Here is a 23,846-nt window from a genome sequence, read left to right as displayed (position 1 = left end):
ATATCAGGAGCTGCATTTACTCTTCTAGGATCCTTATTTGGATTGAAGGGAGCTCTACACTTGATAACCTATTTTTTTTTCTAGGTAATGATAGGATGAACATATATAATTTCTTCATGCTCAATTAAGATTTCAAATTCGATTTTTGAGAAGAAAAAAATATGATAAAAAAGCTTTTTTGTCCTTTATTAATCTTATGCGTCGTAATTTTGGATCAATCGTTGAGTTCTAAATGAGGTACCGAACGTCGGATAAGAGCAATCCAAAAAAGTTACTAGTTTTTTTTTCTATATATTACCACCAAAGATTGTAATGGGATGAGATTCAACCCTCAAAATAATATTTTTTTTATAATAAGTGTTTTTTCCTTTAATGGATTTTACGCGGTGAATTTAAATTAATATGGTACCTAAAATGATTACTGAACATAAGGTGAGAAACAAAAGAAAATACTTCTTTTTTTAATTTACTTTTTATATTCGTTGACTTTACATTAATTTATTTTTTCCATTCTTGTATAAAAGGATAAAATCTTTTAGTTTCATGATTTAGTATCTGATAGTGAGTATCTTGCATGTCTTGATGCTATTTATGGGATTCTGAAGAAATTCGTGCCACTTTGCTAGGTATGTATCTTTTAAGTTGGAGTTCAAACTAGCATAATGTAATTTTTCATGTCAAGAGTTTCATTAAGGGAATTTAGAAAAATAAAATTATCTTATATCCAAGAATTTCAATAATTTATATACATGATAATCTTTTTTCTAATCTATATTACAGTTTTTTCGATAAAGGAATTTAGTTGAAACTCCTTTGATAGAGATCAACGCCCGGAGGCGAAGGCAAAGTAGAAAGTACGAAGTCGACAGAGCTCAATAACTTTAGTTAAAACCGTGTGTTTGATCTCCAGCTAGATATGGACCATGGAATGCCAGCCAAATTTATGCAAGATAAATATATATATTTGCTTATAAAAGACTAATGTTGAAGATTTGTACATCAAGCAAGTTTATTAATCTTGGTTGTTTTTGTTTATCAATTTAGCAATTTGGTGGACTAAGCACATATTGCTTAATGTGAAGTCTATATATGCACATTGTTATATTATAATTCATAGGTCAATTCAATAAGCATTATTTTGTTGTTTTTAAATACGTTTATAAGATCATTTAAATATTTTATTTGAGCTAATGATGTATCAAAAATAATTTTTTTATCTTCATAAGTCGTTATTCAATAAGCTCAAATGTGATCAATCGACCTTGGTTCTAGTTTTCTATATTATAAATGTTTGTTTCTTTTATCAATTAATTTGTCTCGATCTTTTTTTTAAAAAAGGAAAAATATACAAATAAGAGAAGAATGCTATATAAAATAAATCAATTTAAGGTATATATATATAGAGAGAGAGAGTGCGATAAGATCATATGACATGATATAAATGATTCTATTCGATTATTATCGTAAAATTTTACTTATAAAATTTGAAATTTCAGGATAATACATATATTTTTAAAAATAGAATCAAATATTGATCAACAAACACTATATCATCAAATTTTGTTAGTATTCAACAATTCTTATAATATCTTATTCTATACTATAAATTTTGCTCGTAGCAATCCAAAAAGAGTATTACAATATTTTTAGTTCCACAAGTCTCCACCCTTCTTCATATGCTTCCATATTATTGCTACTAGTTAGGTACTACTAATTTTTTTTTTATATCTTCTTCTACTTATCCAATGTATTCTTTTGTTGGAACACTCAATTATGCTCACTACAATGGGAACAATTGACATATAAATTATGAGTGCATAGGTTATAGGGAATTAAAGATTATTATTGTAGTGGATTTGTTTCAAGATTGTGCAATAGTGGTAGTGACACATGTCTTGGTGCTAAAGGCAGTGACACACCTAATAAATTGTATTTCAATTTATCAAAAATATAATTTTAAATAAAAAAATTATGACGATCGAAAATTAAAGTAAAAGAATAGTAGATAGCTGAATGTTACAATATTTTTATGCGAGAGAGGTAAGACGCTGCTCATTTTCTCCTAATTATTTAGTAGCATTAGTTAGTATTTAACAATTCGTGTAGTATCTTATTCTATACTATAATTTTACTATTATTATATTACTTCTTTTAGTTTCTTTATCTTGTCTTTTTGAGAGCGATTTTATCAAAAATAATCTCTCTACTTCATAAAATAAATGTAAAATTAATAATATTATTATTGTTCTTTAAGATTGAGATATAGATATATATGTTTCTCCTAAATTTAATTTCTATAAGAATTCGATCACGAAAGAATTTTTTTTCCCACGAAATTCTAAGATATGCTCCAAAAAATGTCAGCATTTTATTCATTTTCGATCAAAAAATTTATTTTCGACATTAGAAATAATAACAATAATCATATTCAAATATATGTAGAGAGTAAATTATCATAATTTTTAAAATCTAATTTAGTCCAATTTCATGCGCCTTGTAATTATTAATTTATAATTATCTTTGCCTTCTAATTAAATTAATAGTTATCTCTTATAATAAAAATTACTTCCTCCCCAAGTCATTCGATACAATACCATGCCTTTGATTTTTAACACTTCCAAAAATAAAATTATTAAAACTTTAGGTTAAAAAAAGTTGTAAAAAAAAGAGGGTCAAAAGTGTACAGATGTTAATAGTATAAGGACTCAAAAGTAAAAGTTATCCACTGAAAAAATAACACAAGGAGTCCCTATTTTTGATCAATCATGTCTGAAACCGCCCTATTTTTATGTATCAGAAGAATTTCTCTTTACATTTTGTTCTCAGTTCTTCACACCTATATATATCACACACTATAAAACCAATAATATATATATATACACTATAAAACCCATAATCTGAAATCCCAATTGCAGTGCATCACTATTATTTCAATCAATAAAAGCAAATAAGAGGAAAGAAAAAAGAAGAAGAAAAAAGGAAGAAAGAATAAGGAAGTAATCGGAATCATGTCTTCCCCTAGCAAACGCAGAGAGATGGACTTGATGAAACTGTAAATTGAGACTCAAATTTTAGTTTTTTTGTTGATGGGTTGTTTTAGTTTTATTTGTGTTTAAGTGGGTATTCATTTTCTTGGAAAAATTTAGGATGATGAGTGAAGAAACTGTGAATTGGAACTCAAATTTGTGATTTTTTTGTTGATGGGTTGTTTTATTTTTGTTTGTATCCAAGTGGGTATTGATTTTCTTGGAAAATTTTTAGGATGATGAGTGACTACAAAGTGGAGATGATCAATGACGGAATGCAAGAATTTTTTGTGGAATTTCATGGACCCAAAGAGAGTAAAAATCTATTTCTTATACCCATTTCTGATTTTTTTGCCTCATTGTTATGATTTTTTTCTGTGCAAATGTGAGTGTACTTTATTTATATATCTGGTTGGGTGTTTTTTTCTTGTTTCTGGTTTTGATCCTTTCTTGGTCAGCTGTGTTTAGTTTATATGTTCTTGATTTAGCTGTAAAGATAGGGACTTTCACTTAAAAGAGGATCAATTTTGCACCCAAAGACTTGCTTTTGTGTGAATAGTTTGGTTCATGTTGTAGAGCACTGTCAATTCATCAACTATGCTTCAATTCCAGTTGGGGTCAGCTATATGAATCCGTTATATTTGCTCCACTCTATTCATATCATTTCATTCATGTTGTAGAGAACTGATCACATTAATGTGTGTTCACTTGCGAATTAGTGTTTTGGACAACATCTGGAAAAAACATTGGGAGTTGTTCTTGCTGCTACTCAATTTAGATTATGTTCAGATTGCAAAAAACCTGTTCTTGGGATGAATCTTTGTAATAGCTTCAGCTTTCATGTATTTCATAGTTTACTGCGCCGATAGTTATAGTATACAAGATTGTTGATTTTTCTGAATTAGGATTTAGTGATAGCTGCTTGCTTTTTGAGATTTTTTTGGAAGTTTGATCACAAAATGACCATCTTTGATTGTTTCTAACAATCTTGTTTCTTGATGGTTACAATAGGTCCTTACCTGGGAGGTGTGTGGAAAGTGAGGGTAGAGCTCCCAGATGCCTATCCTTACAAGTCACCATCCATTGGTTTTGTTAACAAGATTTACCATCCGAATGTCGATGAAATGTGAGTGATGCTGCAACTATCTTGGTTATTTATTTCATATTTTGGCATGGAATTTGACACCTATGAAAGACTTTCCTAAATCTACATTTTCATGTTCTTTGAATTCCAGGTCAGGTTCAGTCTGCTTAGATGTTATCAATCAAACCTGGAGCCCCATGTTTGGTAGTTTGGCATTCTTCAGTTTCCCCTGCTTTTAAATTTCTTCTACTCCTTGTTTGACTGATACTTCTGGGTTCAACAGTTTATGTTTATATTTTTCATTTTTGCAGATCTTGTAAATGTTTTTGAAGTGTTCCTTCCCCAACTCCTTTTATATCCTAACCCATCAGATCCCCTGAATGGAGAGGCTGCAGCTCTCATGATGCGCGATCGTACTACTTATGATCAGAGGGTGAAAGGTAAAAACCTCCAAATTGTCAATCTAGTACTTGCAGTGGATTTGAATCGCATGATGCCTTGAATGTGACATATCCATATTTTAGTTGCTTTGCCTATCACCAACTTTTATTTGCTGCTTAGTATGTGGTGTAATGGATTGATTGAGTGAGCTCGTCTGATATATCGGAAGCTGTACCATAATTTCTTACATAGAAAATTTGGTGTTTACCATGAAACTTATTTTTAGTTAAGGACATGTATGTTTTTCTTTCAATTGAATGCTTGTATTTTGGTGTAGTGATAAGTCTGATATAGAAAATTTCTAGATTTAGAGAACCTTTAATTTGCCGTAAAAGACATATGTTAGTATTTCTATATTGGAATGTAATGGACGAAATTGAACGTGATGGATGTAAAGAATTCATACAGGACCTATCCCCTGAAGGTAGAAATCTAGATGCCTTTGGCTCAAGGAAGGGGACAGGAACACCAAATACTTTCATAAGATTGCTAACTCAAATAGAAGATCTAAATGCATAGATAGACTTATGGTAATTGTTGAAGATAAGGAAGCAATTAAAAGTAAGACATTGGAATTCTTTGAAAGCTTATACACTAAGCAAGAAAGTTGGAGGCCTTCTGCCAATTTTAATGGATTTGCCTGAGAAGAAAGCAACACTCTAGAAATAGCTTTTGAAGAAGAGAGAGTGTTAGCAGCCCTAAAGTCAAGTGCCCTTGGGCATGATAGGTACACTATGGCTTTCTGTCAGTGCTCTTAGGTCTTTATCAAGACAGATTACTAGTAGCTATGCAGTATTATCATCAACACTGCTGGAGGGTTAAGTCCTGCAATGCCTCATTCATAACACTTATCCCTAAGAAAAAAAGGACGATGGAGCTCAGGGATTATAGACCAATTAGCTTGATTAGGAGCATATACAAGACCATAGCAAAGGTTCTTGCAGATTGGCTGAAAGGAGTTATGGGAAACTGGTCTTAAATCAACAGAATGCTTTCATGAAAAGGGGACAGATCACATATGTCTCACTCATAGCAAATCAGGTGCTTGATTGTCAATTGAAGCAAGGGAATGTTGGACTACTATGCAAACTAGATGTTGAGGTAGCTTTTGACCAATTGAATTGGTCTTATCTCATATTTATTCTAAGGCATATGGGGCTTGGTGACATGTGAATAAACTGGATTGAATTCAACATCTGTATGGTGAAGTACTCAATCATAATCAATAGGAGCCCAGTATAATTCTTCTCCCCACAAAGAGGACTAAGACAAGGTAACTCCTTTTCACCTTTTCTGTCATTCTAGCTATTGAAGGGCTGAGTAGAATGTTGGATAGAGCAAAACAACAGCATTGACTAAATGGTTTTGATAGCGGAAGGGACAGAGCAGTAAACATTTTGCATCTACTTTATGCAGAAAGAGAGCAAGTCCTCTATCTAAACCTTACATTGCTCATAGTTGAAGCAGTTTCAAGTCTTCGTATCAACATGCTCAAGAGTGTTATCTACCCTGTTAATGAGGTGCAAAACCTAGATGATCTGGCAGGCATATTTGGTTGGGTTGTAGTACTGGAACATTCCCAACCACATTCTTGGGTCTCCCTTTGGGGGCCAAATACAAGGTAGATGGAGTGGAGTCATAGAAAACTTTGAAAAGAGGATTGCTTTTCGGCAGATGCAATACCTTTCTATAGGTGGCGACTAACACTGATCAATAGTGTGCTCGATAGCATTCCAACATATAGTATGTCACTCCACCTCATTTCCAGTAAGGCATTGGGAAGGGCACAATAGCCGTCACAAATTTCATTTGGCTAGGTGGGATAAGGTCTTGTTGCCAAACGAACTAGGTGGCCTGGACATTAGAGACTTAGCACTTCCCAATAAATGCTTACTAATGAAGTGTCTATGGAAATGACACATGGAACTTGATAACTCGAGTGCAGTCACCGAAGGGCTGTTGAATGCTCTGTGGAAGGGAACAAAGTTCCAGGATTTGATGTTAAATTGATTGACTTTGCGGAGGTATTTATTACAATGTTTTGATGGCAAATGAAAATCAAAATAATTCTGTACTCGATTCACTGCCTACTTATGTGATGTCACTTCTCCCAATTCCAGCAAAGGTGGTGAAAAAACTGGATAGAATTAGGAGGAAGTTTCTATGGCAAGGGAATAAGGAGGGGAAGGGTTATTGTCTGGTAAACTGGAAGACAATGTTGCTTAGCAAAAGAGAAGGGGACTCGGGAATCAGAAACTTGAGCTTGCAGAATGAGTTTCTGCTGCTGAAATGGTTATGGAGATACATCACTGAGGACAGGGTACTGTGGAAGGAAGGCATTGTGACAAAGTATGGTGAAGCTAGCCCCTGTTCACAGAAATGTTACTGATACCTATGGAATGGGAGTGTAAAGAACAATTAGGAACTTATGGAAATCAAGGGAAGCCAACATCTGCCTCAAGGTTGGCAATGGTGCAAGGACAAAATTTTGGAGAGGTAGGTGGATTGAACAAACTTCTCTAAAGGAGGCATTCCCTGACCTATTTCGTTTTTATGTAGATCCTGAGGTGACAGTCCAGGAGTGCTGGTCCACACGGGTGGGATATCTCTTTTAGGAGGCTTCTAAATACTTGGGAGATAGAGAGGGTATCCTCATTACTGGTAAAGTAGGGCAAGTTTCTATCAGCAATGCAGAGGCTGATGAGCTCTCTGGAAACACAACAGAAATGGGATATACTCAGTAAAGAGTGCTTACATAAGAGGTCTTCAGGTGCATAATGAGAATGATTAATTAAAGTGAAATTACTTCTGATAAAGCAACATATCTACCAAAACAAAGTGCTTCACTTGGTTCCCAGGTGTTCTCTGTGTATCGTGCTGAGGAGACAAACAAGCACCTTTTTTGCCTTGCAAGTACGCTGCTCAGCTGTGGAATTTGTTTCTCAACGTCATAGGCAATAGCTGGACCATGCCTGAGCATACATCAGACCTTCTTAGCTGGCTGGATAAGAATTGGGGGGGGGGGGATAAGAGCCAGAAGAGATGGTGGAGAATGGATGTTTTGAGTATAGGTCCCGTTCCATTCACAAAGTTAAATGGAATTGTATTGTATATTTACTCTTTTGGTGTAAACAGCTATGTATAGAGGATACTGTCCGGATTATAGATCTGATAGAGTCTGTAATTTATGTATTTTTGAGGTGGCCAGCATATCCTTAATGCTGAAGAATACAAACTTACCAGTTTCAAAAGAAAAAAAAGGGAATTGCTGCATTTGTGTGGAGTAAGTTGGAGTACAATATGTAGTTTGAAAGGGGAAACAAAATTAGAATCTATTTAGCATTTATGAATCAGATGTTAGAGCAAGATAGGCAGATGATGCTCTGTCCATATATCTTTTTCCCTAAAAGGGAATTGCTGCATTTGTGTGGAGTAAGTTGGAGGACAAGATGTAGTTTGAAAGGGGAAACAAAATTAGAATCTATTTAGCATTTATGAATCAGATGTTAGAGCAAGATAGGCAGATGATGCTCTGTCCATATATCTTTTTCCCTATGGTAAGAAAACTGAGAAAAGAAACTTTTTTTCGCCAATGGTTCTCATTCAAATGTATCTGCCAGATTTAGAATTAAATCCAAATGTAAATGAAAATTTTTACCATCTTGTTGCTTAAGCTTTACTTTTTCCTTGTTGCCAATTTGTTCCCGTTACTGTTACTGTTACTCTTACCTACTGGCGCCAACCCACAAATGGGAGGAACTTTTTTTTAAGTCCAAAAAGAAAGCTCTAATCAAGTGTGTTGTTTTGGGGGTTATCTTAGATATACTACATCTCTTAGTCCCTTAACGTGTTGAGAAATTGTGTTCTTGGGGACTATGACTTCACTATAATGTTTCTTGAATCATTAGAAGACTGATCTCCACTTTAAAAAACCGAAAGCTATCTTTTCCTTTGTTGATTGCTTCTGTTTGTCCATTAGAAATATGGTATTCCTTATCCCAGTTCTTTATTTTGTCAAAGAATTTTAGTGATGCTGTTATAACACCTGTAGGTACTCTTTATGCTCTTTACCTATGTTGTACCTCATTGCCCCGGTTGCAAAAGTTTTGATTGCCAATAGTTTGCAAATTTTATATATTCAACTTTGTGCTGTGATTATGTGCCCTCGTTTCCAAATTATCGAACTTTTTACACCAGTTTATTTTGCTTCATTACTTACGGCCTATTTATTTCTCAGAGTATTGCGAGAAGTACGCGAAGAAAGAAGATGTTGGAGCTCCACCTGAAGAAAAATCTAGTGATGAAGAGTTGAGTGAAGAAGAAAATGTCTCCAGTGATGATGAAGTTGCTGGAAAAGCAGATCCCTAAGGGATTGGCACATCATGGATAATATTATAACCCCCTCAATGTCTGTACATTATATCAACTTCTCTTATGATAAAACTATCTTGCTCATGGTTTACTTGAAGAAAATAGTTCTGTTTCTTGTCAGTCTAAATTGTACTGTTATTGTGATTACATTGTGCCCTGATTCCTTAAAAAGTTCATCTGAACCTTTAGCTTTAATTTGGTTTCTGCACCTCTATGTATCTATATTTCTAGACGAGAATTAGGCAGCAATCTGTCGAGCCGAATGTCTATCAGAGACGGTCTCTACCCCACAAAGAAAAGGGGTAAGGTCTACATACATCCTACTCTTTTTTCATCCCACTTATGGAATTACACCGGACGTTGTTGTTGTGAGAATTAAGAAGCAATATGATAAAGGGGCTAATTGATGCAAGTACTAATGCAGCTTGTCAACTAATAGCGTTAAAGAGCTGCAAGTTGGTACGCTAAGGTGCAGACTTGATGGACCGAGACAAAAATACTAAGTAATTTTTTTCTGTCTGTTTTAGTCTGGGTGGACAGAGTTACTTTGTAGTTGTTGCTGGTGGGAGGTGGCAGGCAGGTATTCTGTAGAATTAATCGGGGTGCACGCAAACGACGTGCACCTAAGCTGGCTCGGATACCAAATGCAGTACATCCTATCGGCATCTGCACCAACTGAATTGGAAGCTTAATTTGAAAGACGAAAGGAGGGTCAATCATATCGTCAACTTTAAATTGGCTATATATATATATAGATTTAAAATGTCGATGTTTATATCGAACAAATGAATTTAAGACATTTATATCAAGTTAGAGTGATTTCGATCTCTCGGAATAACTTCCTTATAGTAAATGATGTTTCTCTTGTCAGTCTTTTTTTGCACCTATAGTTCAATGCATTTGAATGTTTACTTAAAACATAGTTATATTCTTTTGTTCTGTATGCTAATTTGCCTTCTTATTGAATGACATGACTTATAATCTTGTCAAATCTTACTACATAAACTTAACTTTTACATTCTAAAACATTAATTCTTTGGAATAGACTTGGCATTATAGGTCCTACATTCGCTCCCATATAACATTATTGACCCCACCCGACAGCATGAATAAAGAAAATAAATTAGTGTTTTGAGTTAATGAACACTACATTTGAGCTATCGCTTTTTCGCAAGTTTCACACTTGAACTATCATTTGTTATTTTTTCCTACCTGAATTGTCACCAATCACCATCGTTTGTCTAAATGTTTGATAATAGGTATATGATTGATTACATAAAGTTTTCTCGTGTTGAAGAAAGACCAAGTGAAGATCTTTATATACAGTATACACCCAGAAAAACTGAATTGAAAGAAGAAGTCATCCCTCTTTGGAACAAATAATTGCAATGCAAAAGTTTTAAGGAAACAGGAATAAGAGAGGATTCACCAACTCATGCTCTTATTACTTTGTGATTGACAAATGGAATGCCTCATAATGGTTGTAACCTTTATAGCGATAGCACGCGTCAACAAAGAAGCAGACAAGAAAAGTACCCAGACTTCGTATGGAAAGACAAAAGCTGACAATTTGTAAAGTCAAGATTAGCAGGAACATCCACCTGAGCTAACTCAAAGTGGGCAACGAAATCCGTCACATAGTGATGTAATCCCAAGGGGGTTTCTCCTCCTCGGGGATAAAAAGAAGCAAAATGAACTGGCAGCTCCAGTTCAAGTGTTCTACTGACTTTTGAGAATCGACGAATAGTTGAGCATACCTTTTGAACATTGTTCGACTGCTCAATCAGATAGGCAAGTTGAATATACATTTATCACCTCCAATCCCTCACTCAAAACCCACAATGTCTAAATTTTGAATCTGCCACTAGTTGCTGCAGGCTGCCTGCTGGAGGTACCTCTTTACTAAACTGGAGAGAAATAAAGTATCGAATTTCAACATTATATTTGGACATAAACCATCATCCCAGGCATTCACAGCTTGGATGTATACCATAACACTGAATCTGCATGTTGTTCGCACCCATGCACTGCTGCCAAAAAATGTTCACGTGCTACATTAGCTTACCATGTCTCTTGAATACTAATGCCATGTTTTCCTTGACCTTTTCAACTAGTAAAAACTTTGCGCTGAAACTTTGGAGAAGTTAATCATCTTGACATAAGAATGAAGAAGCAGTGTTTTATTTCAAACAAAAAGAAATAGTTCAGATATAGAAGATATTAAATGAACACAAACAAGAATGTTGTACACGTTATAAACGGCAAAACAACAATTCCACACAAAAACCTTCTCTGGATCCGTCATAAGACCCGTTAGCAACAACTATGAGAGTTCTTTTCTAATTCTGCTTCCTTGACTTCCTGATGTCTGGTTCAGACAGCATGAAATGTTGAAGCAATCTAGCGGGCTTGACTAGACAAACTGTCTTATCAAAAAAGTTCCTCGCCCTAGCTTTGAAAATCTAATCAGAAGAGAGATACTAGGACCAGATAGCAAGAGTTTATCAAAGAAGACTCAAATTAAAGGGCAGGGACGAACTGCACAGGTGTTGTTGGACGAGTATAGACTTCCGTGATCAAAGAGAATGAATGGTCAGTTCTTTTTTAGCTAATCTGTGCATGAATAATACAATTGGCACTGCAGAATTTCTCTAAAACTTCAAAATATGACTGCTGAAATCCAGTCTTGATCATAATACTCATTGGAAAGAATTTTGCTTAAAGCTCGGTCCCCGCATAATCTAAGACCAGCTGCTTTTCAAGATAAATCAAACAAATGATAAATACAATCCTGATGCTGCATCTAATATCTTTTCTGGAACTCTTGGAGACATTTGAAGAGTAGCACAAAGATTAACTGTTTCACAAAGATAATTAACTGTTTTTCACTCCCAGATTCAAAAATCTTTTTAGTGCCAAGGTTGATCTAAAGAACATCAGGACATCTCCAATTTGTGTGCTTTTGCTGAAATCATTTAGTGAGTTTTGGAAACAGAGATGGCACATATCACAGATGCATAGATAATAGCCAGCAGCTACAATTATAAGGAATAGAAATATTTTTCTTCTTCTGAAAAAGAAATGAAATAGAAACATATTAGGAGCAAATGTTATGGCGTTAAAAGTCTTACCTTGGCTCATTTTCAAGTGATTGGACTCTAACTTCTGACAGTTTTTGCCATTTTGAAATGTCTCGAGGTGCCGAATATCTTCTGCCTATATCTAAGCGAGCCAAGTTCTCACACTAAGCCATCAGCTGCATGAGGTTCTTGAAGCAACTGAATTATATTTTTTGTTTCTTCCCTTTTGAAGAGGATATAATCAATCAACCATGCCAGAACTCCATATTGGCTGGATAAGCTAAATGCAAGCTGTTTAAGTCCTTTTGAGAAGGCAATCTTCCTTTTTGTTTTTTCCTTTTGAAGAGGATAATGATATGAAATCCTCTACCCATGGAATACTTAACATTAAGAACATCCAGTGGCTGATTACACTATTTCCATACCTTGTTCATAGAAGAAAGATCTAACAAACAGCAAGCGGAAGCAAAAGACATCATATGAACCATCAACGAAAAATAGGAAGCAGGATATGACTAGCAACATCATAAACAAAAATAGAAATGAAATTAGCATATCAAAAAGACGTGGAAAGAATTTGAAAAAGATGTATGGCTACTCATTAATATAAAAAATGCTATCATTTGAACTGTTAAACCAGCTTATTCCAATTACTTTCTATAAATCTAGCTAACTACAATAATTAACTTCTATTTGATGTATGATTTTGAACACTAGCAAGGAGTCTTGTAAGTTTACTGAGCGTTTCATGAGCAGATACAGTGTCTGGATGGTCCTCGCCGCAGATTGAAGTTCTAATGAAAATAGCCTTTCGGATTAAATCATCACCAATATCAAACTGTCCACCCCTCAACATTAGCTTTGCCCTGATTTCGAGCACCGTAGCTCTTGATAAAGCAAGTTCTTGCCAAAGGCAAGGGTTTAATTGGGCACTTGTCTGGATAGGTCTCCAACAAAGTGATTTATCCAACCACTTATCAACAGGCATGACAAATGCTTGATCTGCTGCTTCTAATGCATCTGTACAACGCCGTAGAAGTTCTAAAGCAGCAGCACAGCGTGAGAATGTAATAAATGTTCGAATGGCAAGTGGTAGAATCACTTCTTTCACGAGAAACAACAATTCGGAAACTTTAAGCTCAACTATCATGGGGTCACTCCCAAATCCGAAGAGCAAAAAGCATGCTGCCCATATGTGCTCAGAGTGCTGGGCTATTAAACCGCGAGTAATAACAGCCTGTACTGTGACTTGTGCAACTCCAGTGACCCCTCTTTTTCGCGCATACATTTTGATAAGCTGATGGAACTGAATGTAGCCTTCCTTTCTACAAGTCCTTGCAATGTTGAATCTCAACAAAAGAGAAGATGCTTCTGCCTCGGATTTCCTAGCATATGATGATGTGAAACCACAAGTTAAAGAACATAAAACTTTCTTCAACATCCGTCGACGTGGGTATTTCTCTGGTATCTTGTGAGCAGCCAGAGCTAAGAGAGAAACTGGAATAGGTGATGGAGCAAACCAACCGCTTGCGAGGGCCATTCTTGTTGCTAGACTTCTTGGTCCATCAGCATGGTCAAATATCGAGAAACAAACTTCAAAAAGTTGCAAAAGGAAATTGTTTCGCCTCAGTGGATGGTTTTCCCGACGAATATAGATTATTTCCTTCAAAGGCATACGATTGATGGTATCCAAAAGTCTACTAGGATTTATAGGAAGTTCAGAAAGAATTGCTCCAACAATGGCAAGTCCAAGCGTCAGTCTTTTAAGTTTTTCCTCAATAACTCGCAAGGCATCAATTTCAGCAATCGGGCAATCCTTCACAGCGCCCTGCATCAAAGACATTGCCTCAATCTCTGACAGATAATTGAGTTTGATAGGATCCATGTTCATAACCCGAGAGAGGCGCGTGGATATGAGAACATGTGTTTCACCCCCAAAACGGGGAAACAAATCCATTATAAGTTTATGGTCCCACCAGTCCTTTTCACTCTCCAAGTTATCAATTATCAGCAAGAATGGAATGTCTCGCATGAGTTCTTTCCTAACCCTAGCTACAGCAGCCTCTTCTTGCTCCTCAAAGCTCTTTATCCTGCTTTTATCAGGTGAGTTTTCTACCCCGACATCAACTTCTAAAAACGACCACAAGTTCATGTAGTTTTGTCGAACGTATCTGCTTTCACCTCCAATCCAAAGGACCATTTTGTAGCGCTGATGAAATTGATAAGCATACTCAAGCAGTAGGTCTGTCTTGCCAATTCCTGGTTCCCCAGACACACAAGCAATGCCCTTTCCATAGACAACTTTCAAGGAGTTGCTTCGCTTTCCATGTTTCTTAGAGTTCCTCGTCTTCGGTGCATGCTGTTGGGTATGAGAAACATCAGCATTTAGCATTTCAATTTCCTTCTCAGATTCCTTCCATGTGACTGGCTCTTTCCCTTTCCTTTTGTTGTCACTAGGCCGCTCAAACCGTCTTTCGTTGATTGAGTTACTCCGACTCCAACTAATTGTCAAATTCCTTCGCTTAGGTCTAGCCTTTAGTTCAATATAGTCTTTCTCTGCATCCCCACTAACATCACCAAAAAGCCGAAACTCAAGTTCGGATAGCTCCTTCTTTCTGCCGACAAAATTCTCATTTCGAGGGAAAGGAAACTCCTCCTTTTCTGCCTTCTCTCTCCACTTGGACAGTCTGTCTACAACACTTCGCCTCCCTAATCTTAAGGCCAATAGAGTTACAGCCCTCAATATGCATTCCCTCCACTTGCCATCATGAGCCTCTAGCTTCCACTCATCGACACGCAAAAGACCATTGACGGCATCTCTCCACTCCGTCTCCAATCCCCCATAAAGTAGCCAAAGTTCACCACCATGTTTTTCCCAGTGCTCTCCTCTTCTCTCAATTATATCTCGAACATGGCAATCTTCTGGACGCAGATCGAAGTACACTGGAACCAAATTCTTTTTGCTAGAGAAGAAGCGCAGCTCCTCTATGGTATATGGATTCCTGAATGATTTCTTGGTTAAGATCACAACTCCGAATGTACAAGAATCCATTACTCTCTCAACCATGCCATGCTTTCTAGAATTTCGGCACCTTGCTCTGTCAGTAACGAAGCAGCTTAGCCCTTGGATTTCTAACTCAGCACGGAGCCAATTCATGAATCTGAGCAGTAAAGGTTTGCGGCCATGAAAACCAATGTACACATCACAACTCCTCACTCTGTTGGATAGGGAGGAAGTCGATGTTGGGGTAACACAAGTTTCCTGTGTCCTTCCACTCTTTTTCTGCTTGCCTCTAGGTCGCAAATATTCATGTTCAGGGCCAACATTATAACTCACTATAGTGCTCTTAGAAACTGACGTTGAAGAAGATACAAAATCCAACTTCTGGAGATCATTTGTGGCACTAGCTAATGCAACAGGATAAGCATCTGACAATCTAGCATTTGCAAATGATTCTGGACCTAGAATGCCCAAACTAGCATCTAAGGCAGCAGAGGTAACATCACTATCACGAAATTGATTATCCGAGCATGCTGATACCAGGGACTTGGGTGATCTAGGAGAGAAGAATGGCGACTGATTTGCAGAAAAGAAAGCTGAAGATGAAGAAGAAAGGTTTCTTGATGTCGTGCTTGGTAATGAGCCAAATCTGGAGCTTTCTTCCCGGAGATCCATATTTTAAAGCTACTCACTCCCATTCACAAGAAAAATTCATACATTCCAGGAAAACAGATAAACCTCTGAAATTGAAAAAAAATAATCAAAGTATCAGTGAAGAGACAATCTCCATTCATAAAACTACAAACTGTATGCAGCAACAAGCACAAAAGGTAAACTTAGGTCTGCATAATTTTTAACTAGGTTTTCCAAATGAAGATAGCTTTATTATTCAAAAAAAGCAGAATACCATACTGAAAAAAGAAAATTAGTTAAAGTGATGCCATATATAGATTAACATAAAAGTATTAATGACTTATACTAATTTGTTATTTGACTCCATAATCCACATTTAGCAATGAAGTAAAGATAATTAATGCTGCATTAGAACAGAAAACCTAGAAGGAAACAAACAGCCTTCATAAATGTAGCAATAGATCTACAGAAAAATTTGAAACCACAAAGTATTTTTTTGAAAAGCTCAATTTGAACAATTCAATGATGCAAGCCTCAAGTTTTACAATAACTCAGATCCAACATACTTACTTGAAGAAAAGTTATCAATGATGGTGTCCAAAGATTCAATCTTTTTTCACTTCAATCACCACAAAATGTCCAAAGATTCAATCTTTTTCACTTCAATCAACACAAAAGAGCATTCTTTTAAACCAATCTTAATACCAATAAAATAGAAACCTAAGTGGCATCCACAACCAATATCTTCTTGAACCTGTCAAAACAAAATAAACTATGAATATTCACACATCTACTAACCAAAAAAAACATTTTAAAATGTATATACATGTACAGAGACACATAATACATACTTGTACATGGATCAAGAAGTCACATAGAGGAAAATAAGTTCAATATTAGCAACACACATCACTAGAGAGAGACCCAAGTTTGAAAAAAGGGGGAAGACAAAAGAGTAAAGATTTGATTGATGAGAAAATGAAAGGAGGGAATGAATGGGAAAATGGATTTACCTTTTTCAAGAATAACTAAAAAGGGTTCAGTGTGTTATTGAGATGACAATGAAGCTGTTTGTTTCCTTATATATTTTTCTTTTCTTGTTTCCTTTTTTTTTTTTACCAAGACACAAACTTTACTCTCTTCAATAACTCAAAAAATTTGTACACAAAACTTTGAAAAGTTCCCTCTTTTCACACTACCCATCCTACAAAATACTTCATATAGTACATAGGTATGTGTAAAAACTCCAAAAATTGAAAAAAAAAATAATTAAAAAAAAATCTATCTTTCTGTGTCTTATGCTAATTTTTTTTTTCAGAGAGTACTGAGAATGTGAGCTGACAGGAAAAAGGAGCACCGTTAGAGACGGGGAAGGGTTCTTTTTTCTACTGTTTTCTGCTACTATGTTGGGGTTTGTGGTGGGGGTGGGGTGTTTGACAAAAAATGGGACCCAACAAGAAAGGACGGATCTGACGAGGAATGGTGGTGCTGTCAAAAAAGCCTTCTTTCCAAATTCTACACTTTGGATTTACAACTATATAGTACTGCTGCTGGTACATGTTGATAAGTTTCTAGCGGGTCAGGTTGGACTGACCCAAAATCAAATCGAATCAAATTGATTTTCGCCTGGACCAGACCGGCTCATATAGAGGGTCAGGATTGAAGTAAGTTGGATTGGGTTGGGTTGGGTTGGGTTATATAATAAATCACACAAGCACGGTTCATATATTAGATCAGAATTGATAAAGTTTGATTAATTGAATCGGTCCAATTCAGTTCAACGGTTAATTTTAAATTTGTATCTTTTAAAAAAGTATTAATAAACAAACTAAATTTTAATTGAGTTTTAAAATATTATTTTAATTAAAATATGACCGATCCGATAGAACCAGGCCCTGCACGGACCTAAATAAACTCGGATTAATCTAGCTCGATTGGAACTAGTCTCCACTCCCCATTCGGGTAACCAATCCGGACCCCAGATCGGCTGGGTTGAATTGAATTTTTTTTGAATCGGACCGTATGACCCAACACCTTGACACCTTTAGTGTCAATTTAGTTGGAGAAATCAAAACTTTTACTAAACAGATTTGCTATATAAAGAATAAATAAAATAAAAAAGTTAAATTGATTCAATATATACTATATATCAAAAATAATTAGACCTTATATATACAATAATAATGTAATTTTTCAAAGGAACGTAATTTGGATGAATTAGTTCCTCCTCCAATTAATAGAGTGATTAAATTGTTGAAATTCTTTCACTTTTAATTAAATATATCGAATTTCAACTATTAATTATTTTTTTAAATCAAGAGATCGTTATATACTCTTTAGTGAATATAGACAATAATATTCTAAATTAATCAGCTAATAAGTTTCGAATTCTAAATGATTAAACGGAAGGAGAAAAAAAAGTACTAGGTATCAATTTCCTCTTGATTCAATTTGGGATGTTGGCAAAATGTTGTAAAGATGTTAATATAATAATTATTATTATTATTTTAACATTAAAATGACCCAAAAAGTAATAAATTCGACAAGGAAAACTTCAAATATTTTGGGGTAGATACAGTACTTAATATGGATTAAAAGACATGGTACTTTATAATTTTATTAGTATTAATATACATGTAGTAATGATGTAATTAAGTTGATGTGGTTGTAGAGACAACTTTGCTCATAATTTTTGTAATAATTGTTTTGAGATTAAGGGTTTATAGATGGTATAATTAACGGTTAGTTAATTAATTTTTATTTGTTAATTGTACTTGTAAGTAAACGAAAATAAAACTACAATTATAACGTGCCATTATTAATCCTATGGCTACCAAAGTTGTTGAACTCATAATTTATTGGGCTTTATATATATTCCATCCAATTATTGCAATTTTGGTATAAACTTTAATTGTTTTCTGTTTCCTCTTTTGGCATAGTTATCATTAATTAATAAAATTATATATGGAAACTTTATTTCCTTAATTTTCTCCTTTTTTTTCTTTCTTCAAGAATAAGTTACAAAATTGAGATCCCTTATATATACCTAGCCCTTCAAGACTTTATATTAATGTTTACGGATTCTTAATTATCAACAAATTCTTCAAACATGTTGAAATTTCACCCCAAAGTCAGTCCACTAATTAGAAAACTACAAGAGCAATCATGCATATTCAACTTAACTTACTAAAATATAAAACATTCATGCATGCAAATATGTATTGATTGAACCGGTAATCAAAGTAAATTGTTCAATGAATTAATTTCACTTACTAAGTGGTGCAAAAAGTTGCTACATATTAGAGAAAAACTTGTACAAAAGATATGCAAGTTTTTTTTTTAATTATTATTTTTCAAACAAAAAAAGGGTCACTTATATATGAACAATACACCCTAGAAAAAAACAAACATACCAATCCCATTATTTTGATACATATGAAACTCATACATCAAATGGACCTCTTTATTTTCTTTTTTTACTTCTACAAAATCATTGATATAATTAGATAATATCTCAATCTCCAAAAGCACTATTGAGTTGACTAAAATGACACTACATTATTTTTGTTCTTTCAACATCAGTCCAAAACACACTCTTTTGTTAGTACTTATGGGCACATGCTTCCATGTGAGAAACCATACAATGAATGACTTTAGATCTCTCTTTTTCACACATATTGAAATTAAACCTTGTACCAAATTCTAGATATTTTGTTTCAAATATCAATTCTTCCAAATTTAAATTAAAAAGCAAATGCTAACCTACTAAATATTTTGGTGATCGGGGCTAAACTAGAGAGGTGAAATTCGCTATTAAGGACATACAAATTTCCAATGAAAGTTTTCGAGAGAGGTCAATCAATGCTTTAATTTATTGACAAATAATTTATTGAAAATCCAATATTTCTTACATATCTTTTTTCAAAAAAGATTCGTCGAAAATTTAAGTGTTTTTAGTAGGGAAAGAAGGTTTAATCGAATGCAGAGCTAGATCCATGCTTCAAAATCCATTTATATATTACTTACTCCAGGTTGTTCCCATAGTGTTATGTAGGCTTAACTTAGTCTCACTCTTTAACTAAGGATTCAATCAAGGGACGGCGTGATCTTCAATTGGGATGAAGTCGTAACTCGTAACAAGATAGTTGTAGAAAAATTCGTAAATGGATTGAATCTTTCGCGATGTTCCTTTATCGAAAAATTACATTCTATATATACAAGAATTTTTATATTTGTCTAATACATGTTAAACATTTTTGATGAAAAATTTGTCTTCGTTGTTGCTATAATCTAGTTATTATTATCTTATTAGTATATATATAAAAATAATAACTAAGCTCACATTAGGAAACTACTAGAATGTGCAAATTGGTTGTTGCAACAATATTTAAGGAATGACCACCAATATGTACAATGTATTATGATGTTACTTCTCTTACTTATGATGTTTGGTGGATATATGACTTAAAATAATAAGTTCACAAAGTTATTTTGTTTAAATATTGTTTTATTCATTTCATTTATTTTTTTGGACCCACAATTAATTATGTACATGCTTCTCATCCATGTTTTATTATTCCTCAAAAAGTGGATGAGGAAAATAATTGTTGTCATTTCTTAGTGAGTATATATTTTTTTTGGTGAACCATAAAGCTATCCAAGTACATATTATGATTTGACAATTGTCTTCTTTTAAGTAGCATGTCTCCCACCCAACAATGGGAAAAAATTGAGAAAACTTATAATTGATTATTTTTTTAAAAAAAATTATTGTTAAATAAAATTAGCAACGGTATTTTAGCAAAAATTGTATAACGTTTTTTCTCATTCGTTACCTTCTTGATCAGACAGGTAAAAATAAATTGAATTCTAACATTTGACACCGTTAAAAAGCAATAGCTAAGGGCTAGTTTCTATTATTTTTTTTTAGTGATTTATCATGTAATCTATGCTAAGCACATGCACTAGGAATCCACCTGGAAAGTGTTTAAAAGAAGGATAATTAGGTTAATTGCACAGTTTTTCATTACTCATCATAATTAGACCCATAACCAGCCAAAAATTAAAAAGAAAAAGAATAAACTTTTTTTTTGCTTAGTTATTTTTGCAAAACCAAGGTGGCCTACCCTATTAAACAATTATTATTTTTTACCAATCAAGCATATGCTTCTTAATTATTTATTCTCTTTGGTTTGAAAATTTTCAAACTTTTACATAATCCAAGAGAGGTTAATCCAACTTTTGCTAATTAATTACTTTTTTTTTCTAGCTCAGTTCTCAAAACCCATGTGTGGTAGTAATTTTTTATAAACAGTAGTAAAAGACAATCTCATTAGCCATTCAGTAACTAATTTTTTGTTTTGACATGCGACAATTAATTTCTAAATAATTAAAGGACCATCATTTTATTAATTTCTATTTATTTGAGAGTCTGGATATACGACAATACCATATCAAAAAGATAAAAAGAGAGGAAAAGATGACTAACAAAAAAAATGAGGAAAAAATATATATTGATGGATCATAATGGATATAACCTAACACTTTCTCAAATTTTGTTTCAACACTTTCTCAAATTTTGTTTCACCAATTTTTTTTCTTTTTCTTTTTTTTTTTAAAAAGAGTTGTCATTTATGAAGAACTAGTATTATTTTTGTTCAAGGGGGGACCAAAGTTAGTTTTACGTTTTATTAGGACCATTTCTACATGTTTAGGGTTGCATATCGATCGGTCCGGTTCGATTTTAAAATTTATCGATTTAACATATCGATTATCGGTTTATAGTCATGCCAAATCGTTATAGAACCATTAAGATATTAGCTTATCAGTTATTGGTGTATCGATTATTGATCATTATCGATTTTGTTATCGATTTAACCGTTAATATTTGATTAAAAAAACATTGAAAATCACTTAGAAACAAGGTGACAAACCAAATGAACCATGCACATGAGTTGATAAATTGCGTGTTGCTCAAAAATAAATTTAAAACATTGTATAATAACCAAGAGTTTGAGACAACAATAAATAAAAGTATGAAAACTAAACTCTAAGTGAACAACTTTATATACCGAATGGTAATAAATATAACTTATTAAGTTACTATCGGGTTATCGGTTAACCCATTAAGAAAAAATCTTAAATCGTTAAGAACCAATAACTCGATAATAAAAAGAATTAAAACCATTACCGAAACCGCTAAACCAATAACCCATTATTGATAAACTAATAACTTTTTTTCCATTAGATGTATCGATTTCAGTTCGATTTTGAACATCCCTACCCTTAATAGGTCCAATGTGATATAAATATGAATTAGTTAGATTAGTTGAGTTCAAATAAAGATAGTTAAGTACATCATGAATAAAAGATGAAAAAGAAAGAAGAATAAAGAAAAGAAACAAAAGGGCCAAGAACCTTGAAGGAGTTGACATGGAAGCATGTTTCTTTTTGTAATACTAAATTAGAAACAATCATGTCTTTGATCTTATCTTAAAATGATTTCCTATTGCTTGTTTAAATGAATAAAAGAACTTAATATGTAGATTGATTAAATTTTTGTTTGATAATATAAATATAAATCAAAATTGTATCATGTATGCACATCTTATATATTGGTGAAGAAAGATTCTTGTAATAGCAATTCTAGGTGTCTTATTAGTTCTTTTGGTCAACATTTTATAATCAATGAGTGCATTTCAGAAGTCTAAATTGGGAAAATATTTCTTAAAAAAGAAAATTATTTTTAAAATAGTTTGTCTAAATTACTTGCGTAATAAACATAAGAAAATAAGCACAAAATATTTTTGTACAAAAAACATTTTTCTTTATGCCAATTATACCCTTTGTGGACCTTTGGAAGTCTAAATTGGTCAACAAAAGGAATTGAAATATCGAATAAATAATTTAATCAGACTATAAAGTGTCAAAATCTTTTCTATTTGAAGCGAAACAGTGATGAATGAGCTGTCTCATTATTTCAAGCATAATTTACCATAATTTTTTTCTTTCCTTTTACATGATCAAAAAAGTGTCGAAAGTTTGATTTCGATGACATGCGAATTCAAAATTTAAGCTCGATAAAAAAGATTTTTATCTATAAATTTACTGTATTTTAAATTTATAGGATCAAAATTTATATATATTAGAATTATAGAAGTAAATCTACAATTGAATTTGATGAATATGTGAAAAAAACTTCGATTTATTTAGGATGTATTTGATATGGAGGAAAATAAATATTAGAAAAATAGATATATTTTGGGTTTTCCTTCAGACTAGGTTGCATGATAAAAAAGATAATTGTTTTATGCTATAAAAAACTTATCAAATAGAAGAAAAGGGCATAAACTCGACTCTAAAAGTTTTAGTTGCCTCCCTCTATTTTATTTGCAAGAAAATGGGCCTGAGGCCCAATTGTCTACCCAAGTTGTTTTCTGTAATCATGTTAGCCCACACTTTATAAGAACTGGGCCGCGTGGATTATCCAGTTATCATATTCATTTTGTCAAAACTCATTGGTATCATTGAGGAATAACTAGACATTCAAAGAAATTGCACAAATACAAAATGATAATATCATAATATATGTATATATATATATATATATATATATATATATATTGTGGTGATATTATAAAGACACTCAATTCTGTCTTTAGTTCTCTCTTTGCACAATGATATCTTGATATTAGTTTTACCACACGACACTGGCAATTTAGTATAATATGCAGAATATAATTTTTTATTGACGAAAAACAATTATACAAAAGTCATTTGCCTTATATTATATTGCCTTTCTAAGATACTTGTATCAGGAAGACGTCGGATAACAATTGCTCGACCATGAACACAAATTCAAATATACTTTACACTACGTTGTATTCCAACCGCAAAGGTTTCAATAATAATAGGATATATAAATATATCTTGTACCAAAAAGTATTTTCGTAAGTACTTAAGGCCAATTACTACAACACGTCAATCTTGTATTGAATGGAGTTACATTTTGGTTAGTTACAGCCTTAAACACTTTGATCAACTAATTTTAAAATGTACAAATTATATATACACAGTTATACACTATCAGTGTATATGTTGTGTATATTTTGACCATATTAATAAATCAAATAGCCAAATGATACATATCCGTTACTTTTCAATTATATTTTAGCCCAATTTTTTGTTGTTGATATGTTTCCTCTAAACCT

At 33.5% G+C, this 23,846-nt stretch overlaps 2 protein-coding genes across 4 annotated transcripts; one reads left to right on the top strand and one right to left on the bottom strand.

Annotated features, from left to right (window-relative positions):
* Positions 1–2,865: 2,865 nt before the first annotated feature.
* Positions 2,866–9,042, top strand: LOC129890073 (ubiquitin-conjugating enzyme E2 5). Its single transcript, XM_055965596.1, has 6 exons — positions 2,866–3,052; positions 3,262–3,341; positions 4,038–4,152; positions 4,262–4,314; positions 4,422–4,550; positions 8,789–9,042. Exons 1-6 carry the CDS (start codon positions 3,009–3,011, stop codon positions 8,917–8,919), a joined length of 552 nt encoding a protein of 183 aa, XP_055821571.1. The 5' UTR covers positions 2,866–3,008; the 3' UTR covers positions 8,920–9,042.
* Positions 9,043–10,346: 1,304 nt separating this feature from the next.
* Positions 10,347–17,061, bottom strand: LOC129890072 (uncharacterized). Of its 3 annotated transcripts, none has more exons than XR_008766982.1 (4): positions 16,650–17,061; positions 16,207–16,390; positions 12,054–15,743; positions 10,347–10,952 (listed from the first exon to the last, which is right to left on the bottom strand). XR_008766982.1 is itself a non-coding variant. In XM_055965595.1 (3 exons), the coding sequence occupies exon 3, from the start codon at positions 15,676–15,678 to the stop codon at positions 12,685–12,687; it is 2,994 nt and encodes a 997-aa protein (XP_055821570.1). In that variant the 5' UTR covers positions 15,679–15,743; positions 16,207–16,390; positions 16,650–17,061; the 3' UTR covers positions 10,347–12,684. The 3 variants fall into 3 exon arrangements, 1 of the variants encoding a protein (XP_055821570.1); XR_008766983.1 differs by having other exon boundaries at positions 10,347–10,949; XM_055965595.1 differs by having other exon boundaries at positions 10,347–15,743.
* Positions 17,062–23,846: the final 6,785 nt, after the last annotated feature.

The sequence above is a fragment of the Solanum dulcamara genome, chromosome 5, assembly GCF_947179165.1.
Source record: "Solanum dulcamara chromosome 5, daSolDulc1.2, whole genome shotgun sequence".
NCBI lineage: Eukaryota > Viridiplantae > Streptophyta > Magnoliopsida > Solanales > Solanaceae > Solanum > Solanum dulcamara.
This window is presented reverse-complemented; position numbering and strand designations above follow the sequence as displayed.